Source organism: Numenius arquata, chromosome 3, assembly GCF_964106895.1.
Source record: "Numenius arquata chromosome 3, bNumArq3.hap1.1, whole genome shotgun sequence".
Classification (NCBI taxonomy): domain Eukaryota; kingdom Metazoa; phylum Chordata; class Aves; order Charadriiformes; family Scolopacidae; genus Numenius; species Numenius arquata.
The window spans coordinates 41,188,886-41,216,608 of NC_133578.1; the positions used below are offsets into that span (position 1 = coordinate 41,188,886).

The window sequence follows — 27,723 nt, forward strand, 5'->3', positions numbered from 1 at the left end:
CCCCTTCTCCAGTGAAGGACCAGACCCCAAGCCAGCTTTGACACACAGGGAGCCAGTGGAAGCATCAGGATTGTGTCGGGTTTCAGGAAACAAGGTGGATGTTGTCCCCTCGTTTCTACCAAGCACCCTCTCTGATAACCCTGAGGAATGTCTCTTCAGTGGAAGAGGCATCAGCTGTTCAGGTGTTCATTTCTGAATTTTCTTTAATTCCTGCCACCTGGTTCTGTTTCCAGCTGTGCCAGCAATGGCCATCTGTGTAACTACCATGGCTTTCCTTAAAGAGGGTTTAGTCTTCCCTTTAGCCCTGTTAGGCTCTTGCATCGGTCATAGCTCTCTGGACTGATAGTTGGCAAGAATAGTGATGAGAAAATTATGGGTTTTTTTCTTAACGATGACCCAGTTAATAGCTTGATTTATTTAAATCACTTTTGGCTCATTTGAGTAATTGAGCTCCTTTTGGGGAATAAAAAGTATTAAATCATTGAATTCTCTTTTGGGAGGATGTTTTCCTGGTTAAGCAAGCCTCGCTGGTTTCTGCTCTGTAGGCTTGGATATGAAGATTAAATAATAAATTGGCCATCTCTATGACAACAGATACACAGCTTTCTGAAGGAGACATTGTTTTAGAAGACTTGCCAGGTGGATCACAGATAAGAAAATCCTATAAATTATATTTTTGGCTCCAACACATAAAATATTATTCTTGGTGCCTTTCCAAAATGTGATCAGCTAGTGCAGGCTATTCCACTGCCAGGGCCGTGAGCCTGGGGGAGTCCAAGGGCTTTTTGCTGTACAGCCAGACCATGTGGCTCACTTGGGTCTAGAGTAATTAAATTTCCATTTGTAGATTTGGGACAGCTGAAAAGGTGAGCTGAGGCAAAGAGGGATGTTCAGGGAAATTATTATTCTGGTGTTTGTGGAAAAAAAAAAAAAATATATATATATATAACAAAAAGGCAACAGCAAGAGAGAAAGCGTTGGCCAAGATGTTGCGGATGGTGATCCATGGGTGAGGAGGACAGGTGAGAGGCCATCATATATTTTAAGGATTGATGGTAGAAACCTAGGGTGCTTGTTTTCTTGTATATTAGGTATTATATCACCTGGGGCTGCACAGACAAGGAGAAAGATAACTAAGTCCACAGGGGTGATTAAATGCCAATTATGTAAGTGATGATTCGTCTTCTAAAGGAATGCTTGCTACAAAGCAGGCTCTGTGCAGCACTAAAATATTTTATTCCTGCCGAAGTGCCACAAAAGCGTTGCAAAACCACATGGTTTGGCTTTTCTATCTCGTGCCTCATCCATGCCTGGTCAGCACTGCCACTGTGTCTCACTCTCCCTGTTTTTCTCCCTTAGATCTCAACGTTGGGTGCTTTGGAAGAAAGAGAACGGAAGGAAAAGTTGGGTAAAAGACCAAAATGAGGAAACACCGACATTTGCCCTTGGCGGCAATGTTGTGCCTCCTACTCTCAGGCTTTTGCTCGGTTCGTGCCCAGCAGCAAGCAGGTAAGACTGGACTGCTTCACCTGACTTTGCGCCCGTACGAACATGCCGCTAGTTTGCACCGTTTGGTTTTTAACATGCATGTTGATGGTACGTTGTGGTTGACCTTCTGCTCCTCGGCTCCCAATCAGCTGAGGGTCCTTTTGGACCCAGACCTTAGCCAACGCGCGTGGTGCCTTCCTGAGCATGCTGCTGGCTGGTGGTGCGCCTTTGAGGATGCTCTCCAGGGGACAGGGGTGTGGGACGTGCACCCAGGGTGGCCCGGAGCTGGTTTTCTCCTTCCTTGCATGTGTAGGAGGGATTTTTGCAGTGAGAAGAGTACTGTCACCAACCTGCAGAAAGGCTGTTTGGCTTTTTTTAGAGGAGATCCTAGTGCCTTTGGGACCAGAGCTGGTGTCACAACGGGGGCCAGGGGGAGGGAAGGGAGATGGGGGGGTGTTAGCAGCAGGAAAAATATGGAAAACTTACGCCAGCACCCAGGCTGTTTAAAGCAAGCAGCCCTTCCTTCCTCGAGCAATTCCGCAGAGCCAGCAAAGCCCTGAGCAAGCAAGAAATGTGCAGGAGACCATGAGAAGAATGAGCTAGAAGATGAGCAAGCCTAAATTCACACATGAAGCTGCAGTCATCTTTGTCTGGCTCAGGGCTGGTGTCCAAACCCGTGTGGCAAGGGTCTGGGAGGGGAGAAGCATCTCACCTCCCCTTCCCTGGGAAGGGTAGGTCGCATGCTGTCCCCTCCTGTCCCCCAGTGCCTGTGGTGTCAGGGTGCTGATGGCTGCCTGGTTTTTCTCTCGTGCTTCTAGTTTGCTGCGGGCGACAAGGGGAAGCTAAGCTTCACTTTCACCATGCAAAAGAACCTGTCTGTTGTTCGGGTGAGGAGGAGGAGGAGGCATGCTTGCGCTGACCGATAGAAAATCCTAAACCCCCATCTGTTTTTTTAAAGCTGTCAAAACCGTTGCTGTGGCTGATATAATATTTCTAGTGGATTCCTCTTGGAGCATTGGGAAGGAACATTTCCAACTTGTTCGAGAGTTTCTGTATGATGTTGTAAAAGCTTTAGATGTGGGAGGAAATGATTTTCGCTTTGCCCTGGTCCAGTTCAGCGGAAACCCCCACACAGAGTTCCAGTTAAATACCTACCCCTCTACCCGAGACGTCCTGTCCCATATTGCCAACATGCCTTACATGGGGGGAGGCACCAAGACTGGAAAAGGATTAGAGTACCTAATCGAGAATCATCTCACTAAAGCTGCTGGAAGCAGAGCCAGTGAAGGCGTCCCCCAAGTTATTATAGTGTTAACGGATGGACGATCCCAGGATGATGTGGCTCTGCCATCATCTGTCCTTAAATCGGCCCATGTAAACATGTTTGCGGTCGGCGTGCAGGATGCAGTGGAAGGGGAGTTAAAGGAAATAGCGAGCGAACCCTTCGATATGCACCTTTTCAACCTAGAGAATTTTACCGCTCTCCATGGCATAGTTGGAGACTTAGTGGCGAGTGTCCATTCATCCATGACTCCAGAAAAGGCTGGGGCCAAAGGACTGGTTAAAGACATCACAGGTAATGGCTGACTGCTGATGGCTCCCATCAGTGTGGTATCTGCTGGTGTTGCGCTGTTTAAAGCCTGTGTAGAGGCAAGACTGAGATGGACGTTCAGAGGTTTAAAAACAAAGGTTTGAAGCATGCGGCCCCGTGTTTGTAGCTATCAGGGATGCCGTTGTTTGCAGACCGAGCTGGCATCCCTACCAGAGCTGCCAGGAGGCAGCGCGGGAGCCCTTGGATGGGCAGTGGCCTGTTGTGGCCATCCATTTCCACCCCTAGCATGGAATTGCAAAGGTAGGGAGATCTGCAGAGTTATTAAATTGCCCCATCCTATCCACTCCCAAGGCAGGGAAATAGGGATGAACGCACCAGCCGTGAAGGTGACTCTTTGAGGCTCTGACCGAAAACCCTCTGGAGGCCGAGAAGGTCACTGCTGGCTGCAGGAACACCATGTGGGATGTCCCCTTGCAGCTAGCGGGGGAAATAGGCAATGTGCTACTCCAGAAAGTCACATTCTTGGATGAAGACAGCAAAAGCAGTGCAGGGGTGAACTTCTTCACTGAAACCCCATCCCTGAGTTGGCCCTTAGTCTCTCTCCTCATCCACTTGGGGAAAGCATGCATGGTTGGAGAGTCCCTTTTGCGATGCCACTCAAACACCTTCTTTACAAGCCAACGGCTTCCACCTGCTGGAGCGCTGGACCCTCCCCATAACTGAAACCTCTCTGCAAACCATGTTGGCTTCAATGGATCTCTGCTGACTGCAAGCCAGGGGCCCAATTTGCCTGGGGAAAAAAAAAGAAAAAAAAAAAAAAAAAAAAGACAATCTTCCTCCTTCTTCGTCTCTTCTCTGTTTATGAAATTTCAGTGTGGAAAGAGCCTTCTGAGCAGCTTTGTGTTTCAAAACACAAGTCCCAGAGATCAAACCTTTCTTTTTATTCCTGAGACTCCATCTGAAGGTCAATAGCTTGTGGGGTGATGTAAGGCAACAGCGGTGTGACGAGGCAGTGTAACATTAATCCCCCTGTGTTGTCTTGCCTGATTAACCCTCACGCCAGCCCCACTGGGTGCTCTCTGTCACTGCATGACACCGATCCACGCCAAAAGGCTGTGCTCACGTGTGTTTTTATTGTGCGAAGTGCTTGACAGGGCAAATAATCCAGATCATGTGAAAGCCACAGGGAAGAAAAGCAGCTGCCCTAGAAAGATGACATAAACGTTGCCATTCCAAGAAAATAATGTCAATATATATGGAAAAAAATGAATGTTATACCCGACCTGCTGACAGCCCTGCAGTGGCTGTTTGGCATCTTCACCTTAAAGGATCCCAGTGCTTCCCTGTTGAAATCAATAGGGGAATTGGTCTTTGGTGGCTGGCTGTCATTCTCTAGGGCACGCCAGCAGGTAACCCCATAGTACATAAACACCTACAGTCACAGACATTTCTTTAAACCTTTAAAGGCAAATTCCTGCTTCATGTATATCATGCATTTCCCAGTTAATTTCTATCCAAGGATATTTTCTGCAAATATTTCCTTCCCCCCTATAACAGAAATTTTAACTAATCCTACTATTGTAGCTTTGCCCCTGTGTGACTTGCACGGGCAATCTACGGAGCATCACTAAACATGGGAAAAGATGTTACAGGCCCTAAACACTGGATGAAAATAGCGTGCGAGGCATGGTACAAATAACTTTTTGCATAAGAGTTTAATATGACACTTATTCAGCTGATAACTCCATGTAATGTTAAAATGTATAAAAATGCCTTGGATGTTATGCTAGAAATGAGCCCTAATATGAAACAAAAATGGAAAAAAAAACAAAGGTCCTGTAGTACTTCCAGTATGGAGTACCAAAGCTGTTGGTCTGTGGCACTCCCCAGAGCTGACTAGCCTAAGTATGAAAGTCAGCCCCCAGTTTGCCCTCATGTATTTGTTGAATCTTAGCTGTCTGTCTCATCTGACCCTCCTTGCTTAGTTGTGTAACAAGCATGCTTTTATTTGTTCTCCGGCACCAGCTTGTTCCATAAGTGTGCACTGAAGTACAAGGTTTTTTTACAGTGATGACAAATTATCCAACGCATCTGCTTCATATCTATTTTCTCTTCTGTGGCAGTGACCCGCGCTGCCATGATGACACCCATTGGTGTCTGAAATTTTGTTCCTCAAAAAGATGTCCAGGGTATCTAAAGCAGTGCTGGGTGCAACCACTTTGAGATTTCCCTTTCATTTATATGGTGAAGTAGAACGTGTTTATCCCAACTGAAAATGGCACAGCGAAGACAGCCCTAGGCACCCCTAAATTTCGATACAATGATGCAAAAATAAATCCTGGAGCCCTTTGCAATTCTGAGCCACGATGATGTTCTTCAAGCCGGCACTGGCTATTGAGTTGGCCCAGGAAAGCAATGATGCCCTGGAGACCTTCTCCTTTGTCACTGGCTTTGTGGCATTATTTCAATCTCTCGGTGGCATTGTGACGTATGAAAACATTGTCAAGAAAAACAACCAAACAGGCCAAAAAATAAAATAAAATATTGACACCGCTAGTTAATAGCAAAGACCGCAGGTTTATTCCTGGCCTTGCTAAACCACATGCCAGTTGTGCTACTGGTTTCACCACCTTCTTTCAAAAGTTGAGAGCTGGGAGTGATTTCCAAATGTTGCTTGTCATTCATTTGCAAATAGTCTGAAATTTGATTTCTTAACAGTATTGGAGAGTAACAGCATGGAAACATCTGAGCATGCCTTGGGGTCTCCTTCCTCCCCCTTTTTGCATGCATACAGCTCTTGGTGCCGCTGATGGTAAAATTAGTTGAGCAAAAGAGTAAGAGCAGATGCCAGGGAATTTTGGGTCTGCTTCGGTAAGTCTCACAGCAGAAATGCTTCCCCCTCAGCAGCCGTGTTCAAGCCATATAAAAGTTTTGTTTGGTGTGTGTATGTTCTCAGCAGATGCTTGCGATCATCTGGGTATGGTCACAACAAACAGAGTTGGATAATTGTGTCATGACTGATTTCATCACCCTGTTTTAACCTGATTCTGCATTCCTTGATCGAATATTCGAAGTCCATATGAAAAATACAGACCAGACCCCTCTATCGATAACCGATGCATCTTTGTGCAAAATAATGAAAGCGGGACTATTTTTGCGTGGCACAGGCTGACAATTGTGCGGGTCAGCTTGCTGGACAAATACCATCATGTAAATGCTGGCAGCTGGTAAAAGAGTTGCAGTGCAAGAGTAATAACTAAAACCTTTTCAATTGTTTCTAACAAATGGATTTCAAATCATAATCCTTCACGGTGGGAGAAGCCAATATATTCAGCCACTGTTTTTAACCAGCAAACGAGCAGAATTGCACCAGAATCTGAATCTTTCCATGCATCCAGTGGCTTTTCTCTTGCCTGCCCTCCCCACCCCCCAAAAAAACCCAAACCAAAACAGAAAAGTCTGCAATGAGGAAAACCTCCAACCTCTTACGAATATTACTGTCCTCACCCGCTGTCTTCGGGATGAATTACCACCCAAAATCCACTTTTTTTTCTTTTGGCTCTGTCTAAATATTTGGACAGTACTGGCCGCTGATAAAATGGATCTAGATTTCCAAAAACTTGTATTTTGCCAAGTTTTCTCCTCGTGTGCAAATAACGCTGACCGCCGCGTAACTGCAGCCACCGGCCCAGGCGGTGTCTGCTCGAGGCGTCTCTCGGTGGGTAGCGGATGCTGGGATGGGGCTGGAAGTTTGTATTCAATCAGAATGCAGAACTAAGGCAAACATCACCTCCTCAGTGAACATGTGTTTTGTTTTCTCATTTTCGTGTTTCTTACTGGTTTTTCCAAGAAACATGTCAGAACACTGTACAACCGCATGTAATCACCCATTTTAATGCTTTCACCTTTTGCATTTCTTTTTTTAAAGCTCAAGAGTCTGCTGACCTTATTTTCCTTATTGACGGATCAAACAACATCGGAAGTGTCAATTTTCAAGCCATACGTGATTTCCTTGTAAATTTGATTGAAAGCCTCAGAATTGGAGCTCAGCAAATACACATTGGGGTGGTGCAGTATAGTGATCAACCCAGAACTGAGTTCGCTTTGAACAGCTACTCCACAAAATCAGATGTTCTGGATGCCGTCAAGGCACTTAGTTTTCGCGGTGGCGAGGAAGCAAACACCGGTGCGGCACTGGAGTTTGTGGTGGAGAACCTCTTCACCCAGGCGGGAGGCAGCAGGATAGAGGAAGCGGTGCCTCAGATTTTAGTGCTGATAAGTGGTGGAGAGTCTAGTGATGATATCCGAGAGGGCTTGTTAGCGGTGAAGCAAGCTAGTATATTTTCATTTAGCATTGGGGTCCTGAATGCTGACAGTGCAGAGCTGCAGCAGATTGCTACTGATGGAAGCTTCGCATTTACTGCCCTGGATATCCGTAACCTTGATGCTCTTCGAGAATTATTACTGCCCAACATTGTTGGAGTGGCCCAAAGACTCATTTTGTTAGAGGCCCCAACCATTGTGACTGAAGGTATGTATGCCTTTCTAGACTGTTGCATATCGATGAATGAATGAGCTTTTGCACGCTTTAAAAGCATATTTATTTTAATTTTTTTTTTTTTATTTTTGCAATGCATCTCTCTGGTCTGGTTATGGAGAAACAATGGGAAAGACAAATATTCCTGCGGCTAGTGTGCAGAAACTCACTTGCCCAGTGGGTTATCTTTTGAAAACCGTGAGGCTTTATGTCAAAAACTGGCATGGCATGGGGTTTTAAAGGACAAAAGCAGAATGTTAAAAAGCTCATATAATACTTATTGGGCCATTTAAGCACCCTGGGGATAAATACTGCAGCAGTGTCAGTTCTAAAAGCATTTATGTCATGTAAGCTTGCATTATATGTCAGTTGAAAGTGTCAAGAGAATGAAATTCGACTGGGCAAGCTAACAAGGATGTTAAATGGATCCCTGTTTCACAGCATTCAATTTATAAACTTGCTAAAATGGTAAAATTCCATACCTCATTGAAAACTATGCACTATCCTTGGGAAAAGGTTGAAATTCCTGTGTTGAACTTAAAAGCAAAACAGCCCTTAGTTCTTCTGCGGTGAAATCCCTGCCTTGCTAACATTTATTTCCCTTCAATCTGTAAGCTGAGAAAGTTTACAGCTTTCCATGAGGCTATGGGCAATGAAAATGTAGGTGTCAATATTCCACTTAGGTCACTATGTCGCTTTTAAGTCCCCGTTGACATTGTTTCTGGACTAGCATTAGCTTGGGAGCAGTAGAATAATGAATATCTGGATTTAGGGAGCAAGCAGGTGATTAAGAGTTTCCCACCCTATGGTTTTATGTCTAAAATAAATATACTGACAAAGAAGCTTTATGAAAGAAACAATACGTCGTACTTCAGAGGCCCCTAGAAAGGGCCAGGCTGCGGTTGCTGCACTTAATTACCAGGGCGCTTAATGCAAACAACGCTTTTGGGATCTAAGTGCCAGTCTGGAGTTCTGTACGTGCTGTTCAGCTCATGATGTATGTTGACATATAAAACTGCCTTCCAGATGTCTATGCTGATCTACGTCTAAACATGATTGCTATCCCATGGCTCAAATCAAAGGGAGGAATTTGCCTAAGAGATCATTTTATGACCCTGCCTTCATTGTTCCAGGAAAGAACATAAAGCACTTTTGCTTGTAGCACCCCACAAGAGCCATATTTAGCTAAATAAGCTGAAGTGTGCATGTCTAGCTAAAATGTGCATGCAAGGAGCCATGCAAGTCAATGGAAAACCTCTCTTTAACGCTGTGTTGAATGGCAACATTCAACACAGCATTAAAGTTCAAGATTAAAAATGTTGGTACATTTGGTTTCATCTGCGCTTGCATATTTTTTACTTAAAATGCCAGCTCGTTTGTAGAAGGTACTGCAGTAGCATCAGCCTGCGCAATTACATATAGATGGATACGCTAAATGGAGAAGTTGGTATTTTCAAAGAAGCTTTAGGGTATTTCCTTTGCCTAGTGTCCATGAAAATTAATTTTGACTGGTCTGCTTGATTCAAACCAGGACAGCCTTGGAAGTCTGCAGCATAAAGCACTGGTTTGGGACACACGGCCTGAAATGGATGCCAAACCCATTGAGATGCCAAGCATTCCTGTGAAATACTGAAGTCACTTCACTTTAGGTCTCAGCTGTAGGCTGGTCCTCCTGGGATGAATGCGTGTCTCAAAGTGTCTTTTCTGCCTCTCTTCTCCCCTCTTCTTTAGCTACTGGGGGAGGCCAGATGATTAAATTAGATGAGGTCCTTCACCAAAGATAGCTGAGGTGGCAACGAGGAGAGATCTATGCAGGGCTGGGTTTGATCCTGACACACTCTGATATTCTCAACTCTTAGAGTCAAAGATATAATGCTTTGATCCCAAATCCATTCAAATTTCTGGGAGAGTTGCCATCAGCTTCACTGGGCTCTGGATCAGACCCTATGCGATGTGTACAGCCTTGAATGCTTTTGCTTTAATTGTATCCATTGAAATTAGCACTGTGGGGTGTTTCTTCCTGTGGGTTTTGGTTTCGGTTCTTGCATTTCTCTTCTCTAAGGAAATGTACTGCAGGGTTTGAGAGCTGCAAGAAGAATGAGTAGCAGAGGGAGCTCTTACTTCCTGGCCTCCCTCATCTCTGCAAAGCCCCTTTGATGTTTCCCAGAAACTTCTATATAAAGTCAAAAGTTTCCAGGGTCTTCACTTCTTAGTATCTAGCTGCTGACAAGCTAAGGAAGCACTTTGGACATCTCTCCTTGAGTGATACAAAGCAGGGATTTCAGCCTTTGTTATCCCTTTGGAAAGTTTCCTTTTTTTTCAGCCCTCTCCTCCTCAGAGTAACTGGTGAGGAAAAAAATAGCCCGGCTGGTGGGCTGAATGCTGGAAGTCTCGCTGCTCTGGGAAGGGGATAGTTTAAACAAATCCTTGTTGTTTTGTGAGTAGCTCCGTTTGGATAGCCCGGGTAGTCAAGTGCAAGCCACCAGCTGCTCACGCGAGCCTGTGGCTTGGAGAGGGGACCACCACCTTCGCTTTGTGCAGGGTTTCATACTTTTGTGTCCAGCAGCACCCCGGTGGGCTATTTTAAGTGTCAAATTTTGACAAGCGGTCCTTGCTCGAACAAGTTCCAGCAAGACTTTCTGAGAGGCTTTTGCAAAGGCTCACGCTTGCTGTCAGAGGCAGGTTTCTTGGAGTCCCAGGGCAGAGGGGGCAGATGAGTTGCAGATGTCACCTCCAGTTCTAAGTCACTCCTTAGGGTAGCCCAATCTCATGGCACTTGCCCGTAATGAGAAACCTGACAGAAACCGGCCTTTGGGAGCACTGCTTTCTGTGGCCAGCTGGTGTCCAGCCAAGGAGGACTGCAGCCAGAGCTTTGTTCTCTGTTCAAATCCAAAGTAAATAGCCTTCACGCAGAGGAGCCCTGATGGGCCGAGGGACTGCCCTTTTCCACCCAGGCAGGATACGAGGCCGTTTTCTACCACTTGCCCCGAGTGGTGTGAGATCCCCACGATGCTGGGTCTCCTCTTCCCCTGGGCTGCGTGCTGAGCACAGCAGTGAGGCTGGGAGGTGATGCACCTGCTGCTTTGAATATTGATCCCATCTCAGGAGCCCTTAGGTGGGTAGGCAATTTAAGGACACACCAAGTCCAATGAAACAAGATGATCCATAACGCTCCAGCATAACCTGGAAGGAGCACAAGATTTCCTTTTTCACTTCAATGGCATGAAACAGGGAGGCGATGATGACAGTGGGATTATTTATAATATTGGCCATGGCTCACTGCTTCAAAGAATACATGTGGGTTGTCCAAAAGATGGTATGAAGATTATCTCCAATGATGATCATGTAGAATGCTTTTATCATAATGCTATTGGTGGTCTTGTTAATATTTACTGTTTTTCATGTACATTTGCTGAATTAAATATGATGGTGCTGTGGTTCCAATGGTGTACAACAGGGTTTTTTTTCCCCTAACTATCTTCCTTCAAACTTAGGCAGGGAACTGGAAAGCTAATTGTGTTCTTCCTGTGTCCTATGCCATCATCAATGATAAAGTTTCAGAGATTACAACGCAGGGGACCCGTTTTGTTAAAGACATGGCAACCAGAATATAATTCAGCTCTTCCATGACTGGGCTAGCTGTGCCAAGAAAAATTATAACTTGTTTTTGTTAGATAAGGAATAACATGTAGGATGCGAAGACCCAAAGTCCAGGTATGTTGAGTAAGTGGAGACTGTTCTTTACTTGTGTCATTGCTCTTGGGAACCTAATCCTTCTGAGAACAAACCACACTCTGGCATAATTCAGGTGGCTCCACTGCAGAGAGAGGGAGCATCACCTGCTTTTTTTATCTCATGTGCCAGCTGAGTGCCAAGATTTCTCCTGTTTGCCTTTCATTCTTGTTTTGATGAGAAATGTATATGCATTTTAATATCAATTTTTATAACCAATGCAGTTCTTGCAACACTTCTCTGTTTTAGAAAGGAGAAACGTCCGTTCAGATTTCTTATTAGCCCTCTGCCAGAACCTAAAAAATAATTCTGTTTTGAAAGCAAGACCCTTTTAAAGGTGTTGAGAGTAACAGGGCTTCAAACCAACAAGGCGTCCTAAATGTTGCTGAGCTGTTGTAGATCTGATGCACACTGTGGTGAAGGCTTTCACTAACATTTATGTTCATGTGTTACTTGCAGTTATTGAAGTGAACAAGAAGGATATAGTCTTCCTGATAGATGGCTCAACTGGTTTGGGGACTGCCCCCTTTAATGCAATTCGTGATTTTGTTGCCAAAATTGTCCAAAGGCTGGAGGTTGGACCCGACCTGATCCAAGTTGCTGTGGCGCAGTACGCAGACACTGTGAAGCCAGAGTTTTATTTTAACACTCACCAGAGCAGAAAGGATGTGATGGCTAACGTGAAGAAAATGAAGCTCATGGGTGGTACGGCACTCAACACTGGCTCAGCACTGGACTTTGTGAGGAACAACTTCTTCACCAGTGCTGCCGGGTGCAGAATGGAGGAAGGGGTGCTCCCTATGCTGGTGCTCATCACTGGTGGTAAGTCCAGGGATGCTGTTGACCAAGCTGCAGCAGAGATGAAAAGAAACCGGATAGTGACCCTTGCCATTGGGTCAAGAAACGCCGATCTGGAAGAACTTCAAGAAATTGCCCATGAGAGAGATTTTGTGTTCAACCCAAATGACTTCCGTGTTCAGTTCATGCAAGGCATTCTTCCTGAAGTGCTGTCGCCTATCCGGACACTCTCTGGCGGACTGATTGTCCAAGAACCACCGTCAGGTAATTAATTACCTTGTTCTAATTACGGAGATAGGGTTTATATGTTTGTCAACCCTTACTCTATGATGTGTAGAGATAAGGGGGAAAAAAGCATCAAGCACGTGTTTCAGCATAGCTAAATGTTGTCTCTGATTTGTAAAACATGCAGGAACAGATCAGCGAATTTGGTAGTGTGGTTGTTGTTACAGGTTTGTCATTCCTTCCTGCAGTTTTTTGTCCCATTCCATGTTTGTCACCAAGATTTAAAGGCCTTGACGTGGAAGATGTGCTCTACTAGTTAGGTACTGAAATCTTTCAGCGGAGGCTTTTTCTCTCACTTAGGGTTTGTGTAACCTATGGACAGGACACACTGTGAATGCTATAATCTCTTCCCCAGTTTGAAAATTGTCCATAGTGGATATTTGCTCAAGAAAGCTTAAAAGTTGCTTCTGAGTGTAAAGAAAATAAGCAAGTTTGTTCATGGAGGTGTTCAGAGAAAGCTAGCCTGACACTGTTGGACTGAAACTCACCCTTTAAGAACATATTTAGAGTTTTTTTATCATTTACTCAGTTTAAGCCATAAAAGGCATACAAGATTATTGGAATGTTGATTATAATTTAATCTGTTTGGAAGACGATCCAAAGCCCCAGGAAGCCAGTGGATTCTTGTGACTTGGTCTTGTCATTGACGTCAGCAGACTTTGGAAGCAATCCAGGTGCTAGAGTCATGTCTTCTGAGGCAGTTTCCCTTTCATTTCAAGAGGTGTTCTAGCTGCATAGAGATTTTATACCAAATTTCTCAGGATTTCTTCCCAATAAAGGCACTTGACGTTGAATTAATGTTCAGTAGGTCATATTTGAACTTTGCATTTCTGTCTCGTGGCATGTAAACATTAGAAAAACAGGGCTTCTTCCAGCTCCCAGTAAGGTCAATACTGAGGTTCCCATTGGCTTAAGTGGGTGTCAAACCGTGTCCATATTTTTGCTAGTTTCTCTAAGTAATTTAAAATTATAAGACACAGTGCAAAAGAAACTGAGTTTTTTGAAAGAGTCCTTAAAGAAATAAAGCCTATGACTGATTTACATGAAGACCAGACATTTTAAAACCAGTTTACCAATACTTGTCCTTAATTAAGATGAATATCACGGGACTTAGCATTTAATAAGCTTTTTTTCAGAATGTGTTTCCTGCTAATACAGTTTTGCATGGCTATACACCAAACCTGACATTTTAATTTTTTAATGTAAATTTAAAAATGTTCTTATACTTCCTTGTTCTTTAAAGCTCATTCATGCAGCTTCTCTTTTTTTCCAGTCCTTTTGCTCTACTGTACTCACATCTCTTCACATACACAATAAGCAAATAATCATATCCTACTCCATAAAATGACTATTATTAGTAACATAACTGATTTTGACACTAGGCAGTCTGCCACATTTCTCCTAGATATTGTTTTGCCCTGGGCCTTCAATGGCACTTTTCTGGCAAAAATTAAAAATACAGAAAGCCAAGACAATCTGTACAATATGAGAGCAATGCCTGTACTCCAAAGAGCCCTTTTCTCCCTTTTGGTTATAATATCTAAGTATTTATATATTCTATATATAGGACAGCAAGCTTACAGGGATGAGGCAAGCTAGAGAGATGGATGAATATAGCCATATATCCATAGGTAAATGTTTAAATGCTTTAAACAGAAAGATATTGATCAGAATTAGCAATGGGCATAAATATATTATTGAATAACTTATTTGCATGAAGGCATCCAGGAGATGCATCAGATGAGCCCACTCATCAGTTCTCTGAGATCTTATTTAAAGATTTGGCATTATTATTTGGCATTTTGGTCTGTCATCTGTCTGTCATGATGTGTTCAGAGCAAAAAGTGCAGGAGGGTGATGCTGGGGTGTCTTTAGGGTGATGTTGCAGATCTGCCTTGAGGCTCAGATGCTGGGAGACAGCCTAGGAAGGATTTAGCCTTAAAAAAAGGAGCCGAGAATTGGCTGATTACTATGAGAAGCGGGAAATTTTTGCCCCCCTTCAGCAGCCCGCAAAAAGTATGTCTGACACCAAAACGCAGTTTTCTGCCTCAAGTGCAGATGTCAAAAAGGCAGGTGCCCCAGGCAGCCGTTGCAACCACATCAGGACCAGCTTTTCTAAGCCTATCAGTAAAACCTATTTTTAATACCCTCTCAAAATACCAACCGAATTGGTCACTTGGCAGAAGTGTTTTTCCCCATGCAAGCGGAGCCTAACTCTGTGCCGTGGGCCAGCTGATGCTGGCTGCATGGCAAGAGGGTAGCGTGATGATGGAAGTCACTGCAAGGCAGGGACATGGTCCTCTACATCTGGGGATACACGGGAGTGTCCCCACGGAATGGGTGATTGCTTAACAAGGGGGTGTTAGCGCTGGGTGTCAAACCACGCTTTAGGTGCCAGAAAGCAGAAATATTCCCTAAAGCTTCATTGGAAAGCCCCAAGAAAATGCGTGGTGATTTGGCAGATAAGCAGGGTGTCTGCCGGCGTTAATTCAGTGTTGCTCCTCTAAAATCAATGAGGCTGGCTTTCGCCGGATAAGGACCTGGTCCTGAGCAAGCAACTCTGGCATCAACAGCTGTTGAAAACATCTGCCGTGACAGAGACTGAGCCCAGTTGATAAACCTGACGTTTAAAAGACTTTTCAATACAAGTCAGAATCCTCCCCTGCCAAATGTAGTAGTTTCCAGCAAGGTCCTAGTTATTTCTGTGCTGATCACACTCTTTCTCTTCTCTATCTCCTATTTTCCCCGCTTCCTCCTAACGAGGTTTACATGCGTGTACAGCGTACGCTGTATGCACACATGAAAAAAAAATAATCTATTTTTGTTTTCTGTGATGTCTCATGTTATTTTCTGTGCTCTACTGCAGTTCAAGTAACCAAAAGGGATATCATCTTTCTTTTGGATGGATCACTCAACGTCGGAAATGCCAACTTCCCCTTTGTGCGTGACTTTGTTGCCACCCTAGTTAACTACCTTGATGTCGGCAGTGACAAAATCCGAGTTGGTTTAGTGCAATTTAGCGACACTCCTAAAACTGAGTTCTTTCTATACTCATACCAAACCAAATCAGACATAATTCAACACATGGGGCAGCTGAGGCCCAAGGGGGGGTCAGTGCTGAACACTGGCTCTGCACTGAACTTTGTGCTTTCAAATCACTTCACGGAAGCTGGTGGGAGCAGAATAAACGAACAAGTGCCGCAGGTCCTAGTCCTGGTGACAGCAGGGAGGTCTGCCGATCCCTTCTTGCAAGTTTCCAATGAATTAGCTCGGGCCGGAGTTCTGACTTTTGCTGTTGGAGTTAGGAGTGCGGATAAGGCAGAACTTGAACAGATTGCCTTTAATCCAAGAATGGTATATTTTATGGATGATTTCAGTGCTCTGGCAGCTTTACCGCAGGAGTTAAATAAGCCTATAACAACATATGTTAGTGGAGGTGTGGAAGAGGTTCCACTCGCCCCATCAGGTAATACCTACCTTCCTTCATGTTGACTGCATTAAATTGATCTTGTTTCTCTTGGCTCTTTGTTCCCAACGTACACCTTCACATCTGTCAAAGGCCCTGAGTCATCAAAGCGGTAAGGGGTGGGCTTAACCTTAAATATGTGGCTTGATACTGGAAGCTCTTGATTTTGTTCAAGTCATTGCTTTTGTGTGCTTTAAAGCACACTTTAAAGACAGCACAATTTTAAGCCCTTTAGCAGGTCAGGACCGAAGGAGGATCCAAGTGAGTCTGTGCTCACCAGTCACTTAGGGAGGTGTTCCCTTTCGGTTGCCATAATAACGTCACAGCCTGTAAATGCATTGTCTGCACGAGTTCAGGATATGGGAGCAAGCACTTTTGGCCACAAGGAGTGGTGTGGAAAAGTTAAAGTCGTGCCAAAGAGCCCAGAGGAGCAGAGGTCTAGCCAGGTACAGGTGGCTAAATCCTTCCCCTGAACCACTCTGTCAAAGTGCTGTTATCAGGCTGTGAAAGAAGTTGAATTTGACTCGAGATACTCAAACATTCTCTAATATTAAATCCAAAAGCTGTTGGCAAGTTTAACCCTTTTTAAACAGGTATTTTCTAACTAATTCCCTTATTGTGGCCAAGTTGCATACAAAGACTAAAAACAACCGGGATTGCTTAGTATGGAAAGGAGACCATTAAGATGAATATGAAAGATGTTAGGACATAAAATTATGAGATGCTTCATTTTGCCTTGGATATTCAATGAGATTGAAAGGGCATTGAACAGAAACGGGTAAAAGGATTTTTCTCCTCCCAAAGTTGTGACTCACCTGTGGATTTAGATGCCTCCTTGTGTTGCAACTGGGAGAAGTACTTTCAGAGAAATACAGAAAATGCTTTGTGTATGTATGTGTGAACTAATTCTTTATGTTCTTTATCTACTGAGCCTTTAAATAGGAAAAAAACCCCCCACAACCCTCCACCGCTGTTGTACTTCATGCCTGTGTCATCGGCAAATATTGCTAGAATATAAACATCACTGGTATAATCTGAAACAGCCAATTTATTATATGATTTATATGATGTTATGCAATATATGATATGACTGTGTGGTGTCTGAATTTATTGGGTCTTAGGAGAGAGGTGTCTTTGCTTCCCTTTCTTTCTCAGATAAACAAGACAAAGGTACTTTTAGTCCTGTAGCCCTTGAATACTTTGGTAAATGAAAATCACTTGCTTTGCATATTGAAACCCAGCTAATTTGCAGAGAAGTTTCTAGGATGAGATTTAAGAAGAAAAATGTCTTCATATCTTTTTTTTCTTTCCCTCCTCTTTTCGTTTGTGAATTTATTCTAGAAAGCAAGAAAGATATTTTATTCCTGATTGATGGCTCAGCCAACCTCTTGGGTAGTTTTCCTGCTGTCCGGGACTTTGTACACAAAGTAATTTCTGACCTGAATGTGGGTCCCGATGCCACACGAGTAGCTGTAGCTCAATTCAGTGACACGATCCAAGTTGAGTTTGACTTTGCTGAACTCCCATCTAAGCAAGACATGCTTCTGAAAGTGAAAAGGATGAAGATAAAAACTGGGAAGCAACTGAACATTGGAGCTGCGCTGGATGAAACTATAAGGAGGCTGTTTGTTAAGGAAGCTGGAAGCAGAATCGAAGAAGGGGTTCCTCAGTTTTTGGTTCTCCTTGCTGCCGGGAGATCAACTGATGATGTGGAGCAACCGTCAGATGCTCTGAAGCAAGCTGGAGTCGTGACATTTGCTATCAAAGCCAAAAACGCTGACCCTGTAGAGCTGGAAAGGATAGTTTACGCCCCACAATTCATTCTGAATGTCGACTCCCTCCCTCGGATTTCAGAGCTTCAGCCAAACATAGTCAACCTGTTGAAAACTATCCAGCTTCAGCCAACAGGTACAAGGACCCCCCTGGGTTTCCAAGAGGCTGAAAAACACCACTTACATGCCACCTTCAATTTGGTAACTGGGGCAATTGGGTGTCACGATATTTAAAACGATTATGTAGAAACTGCTACCGTACTTGGATTTTCCTCTGGTCAGACCAGCAGATCCAGCAAAGCATTGCGGTCCAAACTGAATTTTAAAGACAAATAAGCAAAAAGCCTTTTGTTTGGCTGCAAGATCTGCCATAGGTGGTGTTACCAGTGTGTAAAACGTGGTACAAACCTGAAATAAGAGGGTTGTTGGTGCAGAGATCTTGCAATAATTGATGTGCAATGCTAAGCAAGGGCTAGAAGAAGCAAAGAAAGGCTTGTATTGATTTCTCTTTCCATCCTCCCCTTTCTGGAGGAGTGGTAGGGAGTAAGGAGAACTGCAGCCCGCTGGATTAACTCTTGCTCCATTATTTCTTACTGGATATGACGGCAGTTTCTACATTTTGTACCTGTGCACCAACAAATTAGATGCTCTTGAATCAGTTACTGTTACAAGCTCAGTAGATGAACAGGGATTAATTAAAGAATTAAAAAAAATATATATTAAAAGAATCACATGGCCACAATTGTAAATCGACACTACGGTATTGGAACTTAGACATGTCCAGCTGCGTGATTTCCTGGGGCAGCCCTAATTTGAGAATTAAACTGTCTCCCAACAGCAGGTGGGAACAAGGAAAAGTATGATAACATCCACGTCATCTCTCCATAGAAGTCCTGGGTAGATGGTCTTAGAATCATAGAAACATAAAAAGAAATAGGGCTGGAAGGGATCTCAGGGTGCCATCTGCTACATACCCTTGTCCCCAACAGGGTGGTCTTGTCCAGAACCAGCTGACATTGGTCTAGTCTGTTCTGAAAATCCTCTGGTGGTGGAGATTTCCCCAGCCTCCGTAATCAATCTGTTCAATCGCTTTTGTCCTTATCTTTCGGTAGTTTCCCTCAGTGACAAACCTCTGCCTTCCTAGTCATAGTTTAAGCCTTTTACATCTCTTTCAGCTCAAGGATACAGATATTAGCTCATTCCTGTGTTTTGTGTGACAGTCTTTCATTTCTTTAAGCTTGCCATGTCCATCTTGTCTCAGTCCTCATGTCACCAGCTGTGTACCCAGCTCATTCAATCTTTCCTTGAAGGTTTTCTACCTTTTCACCCTCGTGTCTCCAAAGTCAGCCTGTTCCAAATGACCAGAGCATAATGATGGTGTCCCCTGGTCATCTCTTACCCCATCCTTTCCATGCAGAGTCATTGCCCTTCCCATAGTTGTGGAGCTTCTGCCTCAACATAGACTAGTGCAGCTGGTGGTCTCGAATTGCTTTCTCCCTTTTCAAACCATTTCTGTCTTGTCAAGATCATTTTGAATCCCTTTGGTCACCAAGTGCTGTCAATAACTGTGCTAATTGCTCACAAATAACTGCATCCACCTGCTTTTCCTAGTATTCTTGGCTAAAAGAAAGCCACTTCATAAGAGTACCCATATTTTTTTCTTCTATATCTGCTACATAGACACCTTTGTTAGGACTATCTTCCCCTGCTCCTGAACTTCAGAGGAAGTGTATGAAACTGGGATACACCAGGCGATGTCTGCTCTCTCTTCCTACCTGTATTAGTCAACAAGCTATGTTAATATTTTAGTACTATGCATTAACCCCCCAAGCTTCCAACATTCCTCTTAAAAAATAAACCTGGTCTGAAGTCTGCATTAAGACTTCATCTGCCCTCGGTAACTCTTTACACGTCTAGCATTCATAAGCAGATATTTAAGATTTTCTTCAGAGGGACAGATCATGCTCCTGCTTGCTCCACTTGACCTTGCTATAAACAAGCCAATGGCATTTTTGGGGATGCCATCCATCAGTTGCTGTGTTTGAGAGGCACTGGTGTTTTCTGCTTGGCTGAGCCAAAGCTTTGCAATTCTGTTAGTCAAGAGCAGAATGCATCAACAGTTCTCTGATCTTTGACCTTTCGCTATCTTCGTTTTTTAAAAAAAGAACATTTGGTCACGCTTAGCATTTTTTTTGTGCTTGAAGTCAGTAAAAAAAAAAAAAAAAAACCAGTGTCTAGCATTTTAGAAAAGCTTTTTCAGTGGGATGTGCCTTCCAGGAAATTCTTATTTTATCTGGGCATGTGCAGGATTATTTATTTCTGAGTTCAGCGATGCTTCAGAAAAGCTTTTCTCTCTCTCTTCACCAGCTCCCTGTGAGCACTCTCTCTGCAGTATGCCATTTCCTTCAGAAACTCAGTTTTCTCTGAGACCAAAAGATACGTGATGCCCCAGCCTCCTGTTGCATATTGCAAAGTCATGTGCCAGCTTCCCAAACCCCTTGGGAGCAGATGGCTTCTTCCAGTCTCAGGTAGGGGATGGCATCCCGAGTCCCTTGGCACTCTATTTCCTATGGGTCTATGATTCTATGACTCGGTGGGTAAGGCACAGCATGCGTTGCACTGCGGTTTCCACCGATTTGCACCCATCTGCCTTTTCACCAAGGATTGCATCCAATAGCAAAGGAACTGAATCACCCGTCCTCACACCTCACTATCCCCTCCCCGAGTTTTGTACTCCTTCGGTTCAATGTAAGTGGCGGATAATAATCACTGCAAAAGAGAATCTCACTTATTCCCCCCTACCCTTACTTGTCTCAAACAGTAGTTGAGAGAAGTGAGAAGAAGGATGTGGTGTTTCTAATTGATGGCTCGGATGGTGTCAGAAGAGGTTTCCCTCTGCTGAAGACCTTTGTCCAAAGAGTTGTTGAAAGCCTGGATATCGGTCGTGATAAGGTCCGTGTCGCCGTCGCACAGTACAGCAACGTCATACAACCTGAGTTCTTACTTGACACCCACGAAGACAAAGCAGATCTCATCAGTGCCATCCAGGAGCTGAAGGTTATGGGAGGATCTCCTCTGAACACTGGAGCAGCCCTCGACTACCTCATCAAGAATGTGTTCACGGTGTCGAGCGGCAGCAGAATAGCAGAGGGCGTCCCGCAGTTCCTGATTCTGCTGACAGCTGATCGGTCCCAGGATGATGTGAGGAGGCCCTCGGTGGTCCTGAAGACAAGTGGCACGGTGCCCTTTGGCATTGGGATAGGAAATGCTGACCTCACAGAGCTGCAGACAATTTCTTTCCTCCCAGATTTTGCTATCTCTGTGCCTGACTTCAGCCAGCTGGATACGGTGCAGCAGGTCATCTCGAACAGAGTCATCCGGCTGACCAAGAAAGAGATAGAGTCACTTGCCCCTGATCTGGTTTTTACATCACCCAGCCCAGGTGAGAAGATGTTTGTGTCTGCACCGAGAGCCAACGGCAAAATATGATGTTTAGTAACATCACGGTTGCAACACAAACTGAGAAAAGATGGTCACAGATAAGACTCCAAGTCCATCTTGGTCTCACTGTCGATATATATATATTTTTTTTTTTTAATGTACATAAGGTTGGTAGGAGCTGTGTAATTCAGCTGAGACACCTTTAAGGCCATCCCTCAAGGTGGTCCATATTGTATCCACATGGAAGACCCACAGAGTGAGTGCTATGACCTTAATCTTATTTTCAGTTGATAGATTCTAAGTCCATGCTATTCCTCCTGGAATGGAAATTGTGTCATTTATATGATATGGGGACACCTTCACACCACTATAAATCAAGGTCAGCTTTCTGCTAAATGTAAGACCTGCTGATGTGTCCTACATTTGCTGTGCTTATTCACTGGGGGAAGGGAAACTGGAAATGGGTATCAGGAAAAGGATCAGATCTCCCATTTCTGGTCTTGCTTGGAATGAAATCCAGCCAGTGTATGCCTGCAATGAAAGGTACCTACTCTAGATCAGTCCCTTTGAAGTCTGCCATCCTATTTTATCTGTTTCTTCCCTTCAGAGCCACACTGATTTCCTCCAACCTCATTTATCAGTGTGATATTCAGCAATAATTCACGCTCTGACCTGAATTACCACTGCAGAAAACACTTTATTAGGAAGCCAAAAGTCATCCTGAAAAGGCAGAAGCTGAGAGAGTAACAGGATAGAAGCTGTCCTAGAGGACAAAGCCAAGGAAAGAGGGCTAATACTGAGCGTAAAACAACCCAAGGCTGCCTGACAACCTGCCCTGAGTAAGGAGCATCACCAGGCTACATGTCCTTGGGTGGAGAGCCCACGAGGAATTATTGTTCCAGGTTTACCCTACTCCCTCTTGCTTCCTTTGCTCTGGAAGTTGCTGTTCTTGCACTGCCTGGGGATGTCCCTAGCGGATTGGTCCTGTCTCTGGGTTGAACCCAGAGTCGCCTGCTGGAGCTCCCAGGAGATGTCACAGGCCACAAAACAATGAGCATCCTCCCCATGGCCAACAGCATAGGCCAGTGAACTAGCTTAGCTGGTCTCCATAAGCAATGCCTGATGCAACCTCTGACTGCTGCCTTCTTTCCTGCAGCGGGTGTGAAGAGGGACGTCGTGTTCATGGTTGATGGCTCACGCTACGCTGCCCAGGAGTTCTACCTCATCCGTGATCTCATTGAGAGGATAGTGAACAACCTGGACGTGGGTTTTGACACCACCAGGATATCGGTGGTCCAGTTCAGCGAGCATCCCCACGTGGAATTCCTGCTCAATGCCCACTCCACCAAGGACGAGGTGCAGAGTGCGGTGAGACGGCTGCGGCCGCAGGGTGGCCAGCAGGTGAACGTGGGAGAGGCCCTTGAATTTGTGGCAAAGACCATCTTCACCCGGCCCTCTGGGAGCCGCATAGAGGAGGGTGTCCCTCAGTTTTTGATCATCCTCTCCTCCCGCAAGTCCGATGATGACTTAGAGTACCCATCACTCCAAGTTAAACAAGTCGGGGTGGCTCCTATGGTGGTAGCGAAGAACGTGGATCCTGGGGAAATGGTACAGATTTCCCTTAGTCCTGATTATGTGTTCCAAGTCTCCAGCTTCCAGGAACTGCCCAGCCTCGAGCAGAAGCTGCTGACTCCTATTGAAACCCTGACTGGGGACCAAATTAGACGTCTACTGGGAGATGTGCAACCCCCCATAGGTAAGGCTTTGACAATACCAGCTGCCTCTGTGTTGCTATTCAAATAAATGTTGCCCAAATGTGTAAATAATTTTCTATCCTTTCTTTCTAAACTGAGATTTTCCTTACTTAAAAGCAAAGGTGTAGCACAGAGTTTTAGAAGGAAACTTTTAGATATGTGGAAATTCTACCCAAGTACCTAAATAGATTGTAACTTTTGATTTTCAAGTCAAGTACCTAAAAGCGTTACATGTTTTGATTTTCAAGTCAAATACCGTCTATTCCCATTTAGCAGCTCTCTAGGAAAGAGACATAAATCTGGGGCTAAATGAAGCTGGAAAAATTGACAAATCCAGAGAAGAGCGTTAATGAACGAAACAGATAAGGCTCTGAGTAATGCATGCTTTGAGTATTAGGCAGACTGCTAACGCACTCATGCACACTTGCACGCAAACCCTTTTGGAGAGGCTCCCAGTAGTGCCATGCCTAAAGTTGGCTAAAATATGCCGCGTGATTTTACATCACATGAGAGCAGATAGCACAGGCATCCTACAGCAAAGCCTAAGCAAAGACTTGGCGCACAAATAATTTCCTCTGTTCTTCCTTCCCTGCAGATGTTTCTGGTGACGAAAAGGACATAGTCTTCCTTATTGACAGCTCTGACAGTGTTAGGCCCGATGGGCTTGCTCACATTCGGGATTTCATTAGCAGAATTGTTCAGCAGCTGGAAGTTGGGCCAAACAAAGTGCGAATTGGTGTGGTGCAGTTCAGCAACAACGTCTTCCCTGAGTTCTACCTGAAGACCCACAAGTCCAAAAACGCTGTCCTGCAAGCCATCCGCCGCTTGAGGCATAGAGGGGGGTCCCCCGTGAATGCTGGCAAAGCCCTAGACTACGTGGTGAAGAACTACTTCATCAAGTCTGCAGGGAGCAGGATAGAAGATGGAGTGCCCCAGCACCTAGTTGTCATCCTCGGAGACCGGTCCCAGGATGATGTGAACAGGCCTGCTAACGTGATCACTTCAACAAGCATTAAACCTCTGGGTGTTGGAGCCAGGAATGTGGACAGGGACCAGCTGCAGGTCATTACCAATGACCCTGAGCGTGTGCTTGTGGTAAGGGACTTCACGGGACTCCCAACTTTAGAAAAGAAAGTGCAGAGTATTCTTGAAGAGCTTCCGATACCTACAACAGAAACCCCTGGATTTTTAGGACCTGGTAAGACTGCTATTCATCCTGTCGACTTTTCTGGGTAGAGCACGGATAGAATTTGTATCATGTGAAAGTGATTCCATAATAACGCCTTTTGATTGGCAACCATTTAGTCACATTGCTTTAAAGAAGACTTTGAAGATCTTGTTGAGCATAGGAAAGAATAGAATTAAATTTGAAATGGGATGAGGGTGTGTATCACAAAAACAAGTATGTTGGATAAAGTGTAATAAATATGTGATATAAAACCTTCCTTCTTGTATGGATGTAAAATCATGGCAAAGACCAATGAAACTAAAAAGGTAGGGAGAAGAGAGAAACACAATACTACTGCACTAAGCATCTGAAATAATACAGATGCCGCAAATAATTATTAATAACTGTGTTTTCTTTGTAATCTTTCCAGGAGGTAAAAAGCAGGCTGACATTGTGTTTTTGCTGGATGGCTCCATCAATCTGGGGAGAGATAACTTCCAAGAAGTTCTCCAGTTTGTCTACTCTGTGGTGGATGCCATTTATAGGGATGGCGATTCTATCCAGGTAGGACTGGCCCAGTACAATTCAGATGTCACCGATGAATTTTTCCTCAAAGACTATTCCACCAAACCTCAGATTTTAGATGCCATCAACAAAGTCATCTACAAAGGCGGCCGAGTGGCAAACACTGGTGCAGCCATCAAGCACATCCAGGCAAAACACTTCGTGAAGGAGGCCGGTAGCCGAATTGACCAGAGGGTGCCCCAGATTGCCTTCATCGTCACGGGTGGGAAGTCCTCGGACGATGGGCCGAGTGCCTCCTTGGAAATCACACAGAAAGGTGTCAAGGTGTTTGCGGTTGGTGTGAGAAACATTGACCTGAAGGAAGTCAGCAGGCTGGCCAGCGAGAGTGCCATGAGTTTCAGAGTGTCCACAGCCCAGGAGCTGTCTGAGCTGAACGAGCAGGTCCTGGTTACACTGGAAGCTGCTATGGAGGAGAAATTGTGCCCAGGAACAACGGATGTTACAAGAGGTAAGTGCGATCCTTTCATAATGTGCTCAGGTTATTCCCGAGGGTGGCTTTTAATATCCAAGGCATTTTGATGGACTTGTCCAACCTGCTCTTGTGCTTCGCCTATAGCCTGAAGTGCACCATGGGCTCAGACCTCCTTCATAAGCGTGGTGGTAGGCTGCAAGCCTTTGGCACGAGAACTGCCTGTTGGTGTGCTTCAACGGGTGAATGGCTGGTGTACCATCACTGCAGAGGTGCCACCGTGGTGGAAGAACTTCAGATACGACAGGCAGACACTAAATAACTGACCTTCTACTACTGCGTTGGAGGGGCTCCTTTAACTAGCTGCCTGTGGACTAAGTCTCACTACCTTCCTCTCCAGATGTGTAGGCACATGGTGCATGTTGGTAGACCAACTTGTTTAGTGCCAAAACGAAAAATGATAGTCCTTGTTCTGCCTGCTGCGTTTGTAACAAGCTAGTTGGATTCCTTGGCCGTTCAGCCCATTCCATCATGTGCATGATGTGGTGGAAATCAGAACTTCTCTTGCCAGATCATCCAGGGTGCCCACTTAATCTCATGAGTGGTTGTATTTTAAGGTAAAATTGCCTTAAGAAGGAATCCTGTGATTTGGCTACTTCAGAAGCCAAGCAAGGGGAGTTGGGGTGAGTAAGCACACTGGTATTGCTGTTGGACCAGAGCCCCTGCAGCTGGTTTAACTTACTACGGTACGGCAAATCCTACTCCCAGCTCGGCCCTCTGGCTTTTGAGCAGAGGCGTCTCCCAAACCTCTGGAGAAGCTGAAAGAGAGCCACAGCAGCCCTGAGCTGAGCAGCAGCTCTGGCCAGGATGAAAAACTGAGTGCAGGGACAAGCAAAGTGCTCCTGGTGGTAACCATGAGTGCTTCCCAAGTGCAGCAGCAGCGTGACGAATATCAAAGAAATTTCAGACACCTCCATGCTTGAAAGCCCATGTAGGTGCAGGAGATCCAGACAAAGGGTGGCTGACAGCCTGATTTCCCCATACCCCAGACCAATGGGCATCTCAGGCATGCAGGTTGGCTCCAAGCCTGTGCTAAATATTCCTGCAGAAAGGCAGACCGTGCATGACTTTATGCGCTTGGGCTGAGCAACTTCAATGCCTCTTTCTGCCCTCGTTCCCAGTTATCCCATATAAATCCTAGCTACACCGTTCAGGGACTGGAGATCAGTCGTCTGATCGTCACCTCCCTCTACATCCCCCTGACTGCAGGATGGTTGCTTCAAGCACAGGCAGAAGGCGCATCAACACTCTGCAAGTCCTGACAGGTTTCCATGCAGTGGAGAGAAAGCAGCAGTCTTGGGTGCCCGATGGAAATGCAAAACCCTTGCTAGACTTGGTCCCAAAGCTAAGCAACAATTGCACAGGAAAAAAAAAAAAAAAAAAAATTAAGCTCATAAAATGCAGATTTTCCCAGGTTTTCATCATTGTCATGATGAAAGGAAGGCTGAGGCACTTGTGTATCAAATGGTAGCAGTTCTTGGTGCAGAGTGTCTTCTCTAGCGACTAATAGAATTAGGAAAGTCATTACTTGAAAAGCAACAGCTGTATTGCTCAAAGGTGACGTTCTCCTCTCCTCTCCTCTCTGCGTTTCCCTTTCAGATTGCGACTTAGATGTGATAATTGGCTTTGATGTCACGGATGTCGGGTCCGGACAAAATATATTTAATACCCAGAGGGGTCTGGAGTCCCGGGTCGAGTCCGTCCTGAACAGAATAACTCAGATGCAGAAGATCAGCTGCACTGGCAACCAGGCGCCCAACGTCAGGGTGGCCATTATGGCTCAGGCTCAAGGGGAACTCGTGGAGGGACTGGACTTCTCTGAGTACCAGCCTGAGCTCTTTGAGAAGTTTCAAGCCATGCGTACCCGCGGGCCCTATTTTCTCACGGCAGACACACTGAGGTCCTATCTGAACAAATTCAGATCTGCGCCCTCCAGCAGCACCAAGGTAAATCAAAACCAAGGCCCCATGGATGGTGTTGGCCAGGAAAGCTGACTTCTGATGTATTTTAGTTAGCAAAGCAACTGTTAATTCTTAATAAATTGAATAAATTTATTCATTAAATAAAGAAATTTATTGCAGCCTGTACCCATGAGTACTGCTTGGCTGCAAACTATTGCTTTCCAAATTTGCCCTATTGGTGCTTTAAGAAAAAACATCTGTGTGGTGTGGTACACCATAATCTGGCAAAGAAACGCAAAGTTTCATGGCCTGGAAAGGGCATAGTAATTCCCCCGTCTCCTCTCAGATGAAACGTCCCTTGGAAGGCGGCCCTGCAGGTTACACATTGATTGTGTTTCACACCTGAAATATTCTGGGTCCGGACATAAATTTGTTTCTCTCCCAGGTCATAATCCATTTTACTGACGGTGCAGATGACTCCATAGATCAGCTGGAGGCTGCTTCGTCTGCTTTGCATACAGAAGGTAACTTTTTTACTCAAGGCAGTGATTATAGTCCATGTTAACATGTGGCCCATTTTACCACCGTTTCTCATAAATCCACCAGCTTTTGATAGTAATGGTTTCTATGACTTCTACATGCACTTGCTGTTCTTCATTGCCTTCCTGTGATATTTAGCTACCTGCTGGCACCTAAGCATGTGGAAAACTTGCACTGAATGTGCTTGAAGATGTTTGTTCTCAATTAAATAAGCTCTGTTTGCAATCGAAGAGGC

At 44.8% G+C, this 27,723-nt stretch overlaps 1 protein-coding gene across 1 annotated transcript in view; it reads left to right on the forward strand.

The window, feature by feature from the left end:
• Positions 1 to 1,421: 1,421 nt before the first annotated feature.
• COL6A3 (collagen type VI alpha 3 chain) overlaps positions 1,422 to 27,723 on the forward strand; it is a 58,368-nt gene continuing 32,066 nt past the window's right edge. Inside the window, exons 1-12 of the mRNA XM_074145842.1 lie at positions 1,422 to 1,509; positions 2,447 to 3,064; positions 6,969 to 7,571; positions 11,769 to 12,371; positions 15,259 to 15,858; positions 17,200 to 17,766; positions 20,452 to 21,072; positions 22,228 to 22,827; positions 23,421 to 24,023; positions 24,424 to 25,026; positions 26,647 to 26,993; positions 27,394 to 27,472. Of these exons, the coding sequence (XP_074001943.1) occupies positions 1,422 to 1,509; positions 2,447 to 3,064; positions 6,969 to 7,571; positions 11,769 to 12,371; positions 15,259 to 15,858; positions 17,200 to 17,766; positions 20,452 to 21,072; positions 22,228 to 22,827; positions 23,421 to 24,023; positions 24,424 to 25,026; positions 26,647 to 26,993; positions 27,394 to 27,472 (5,932 nt within the window). The remainder of the gene's footprint in view (positions 1,510 to 2,446; positions 3,065 to 6,968; positions 7,572 to 11,768; positions 12,372 to 15,258; positions 15,859 to 17,199; positions 17,767 to 20,451; positions 21,073 to 22,227; positions 22,828 to 23,420; positions 24,024 to 24,423; positions 25,027 to 26,646; positions 26,994 to 27,393; positions 27,473 to 27,723) is intronic.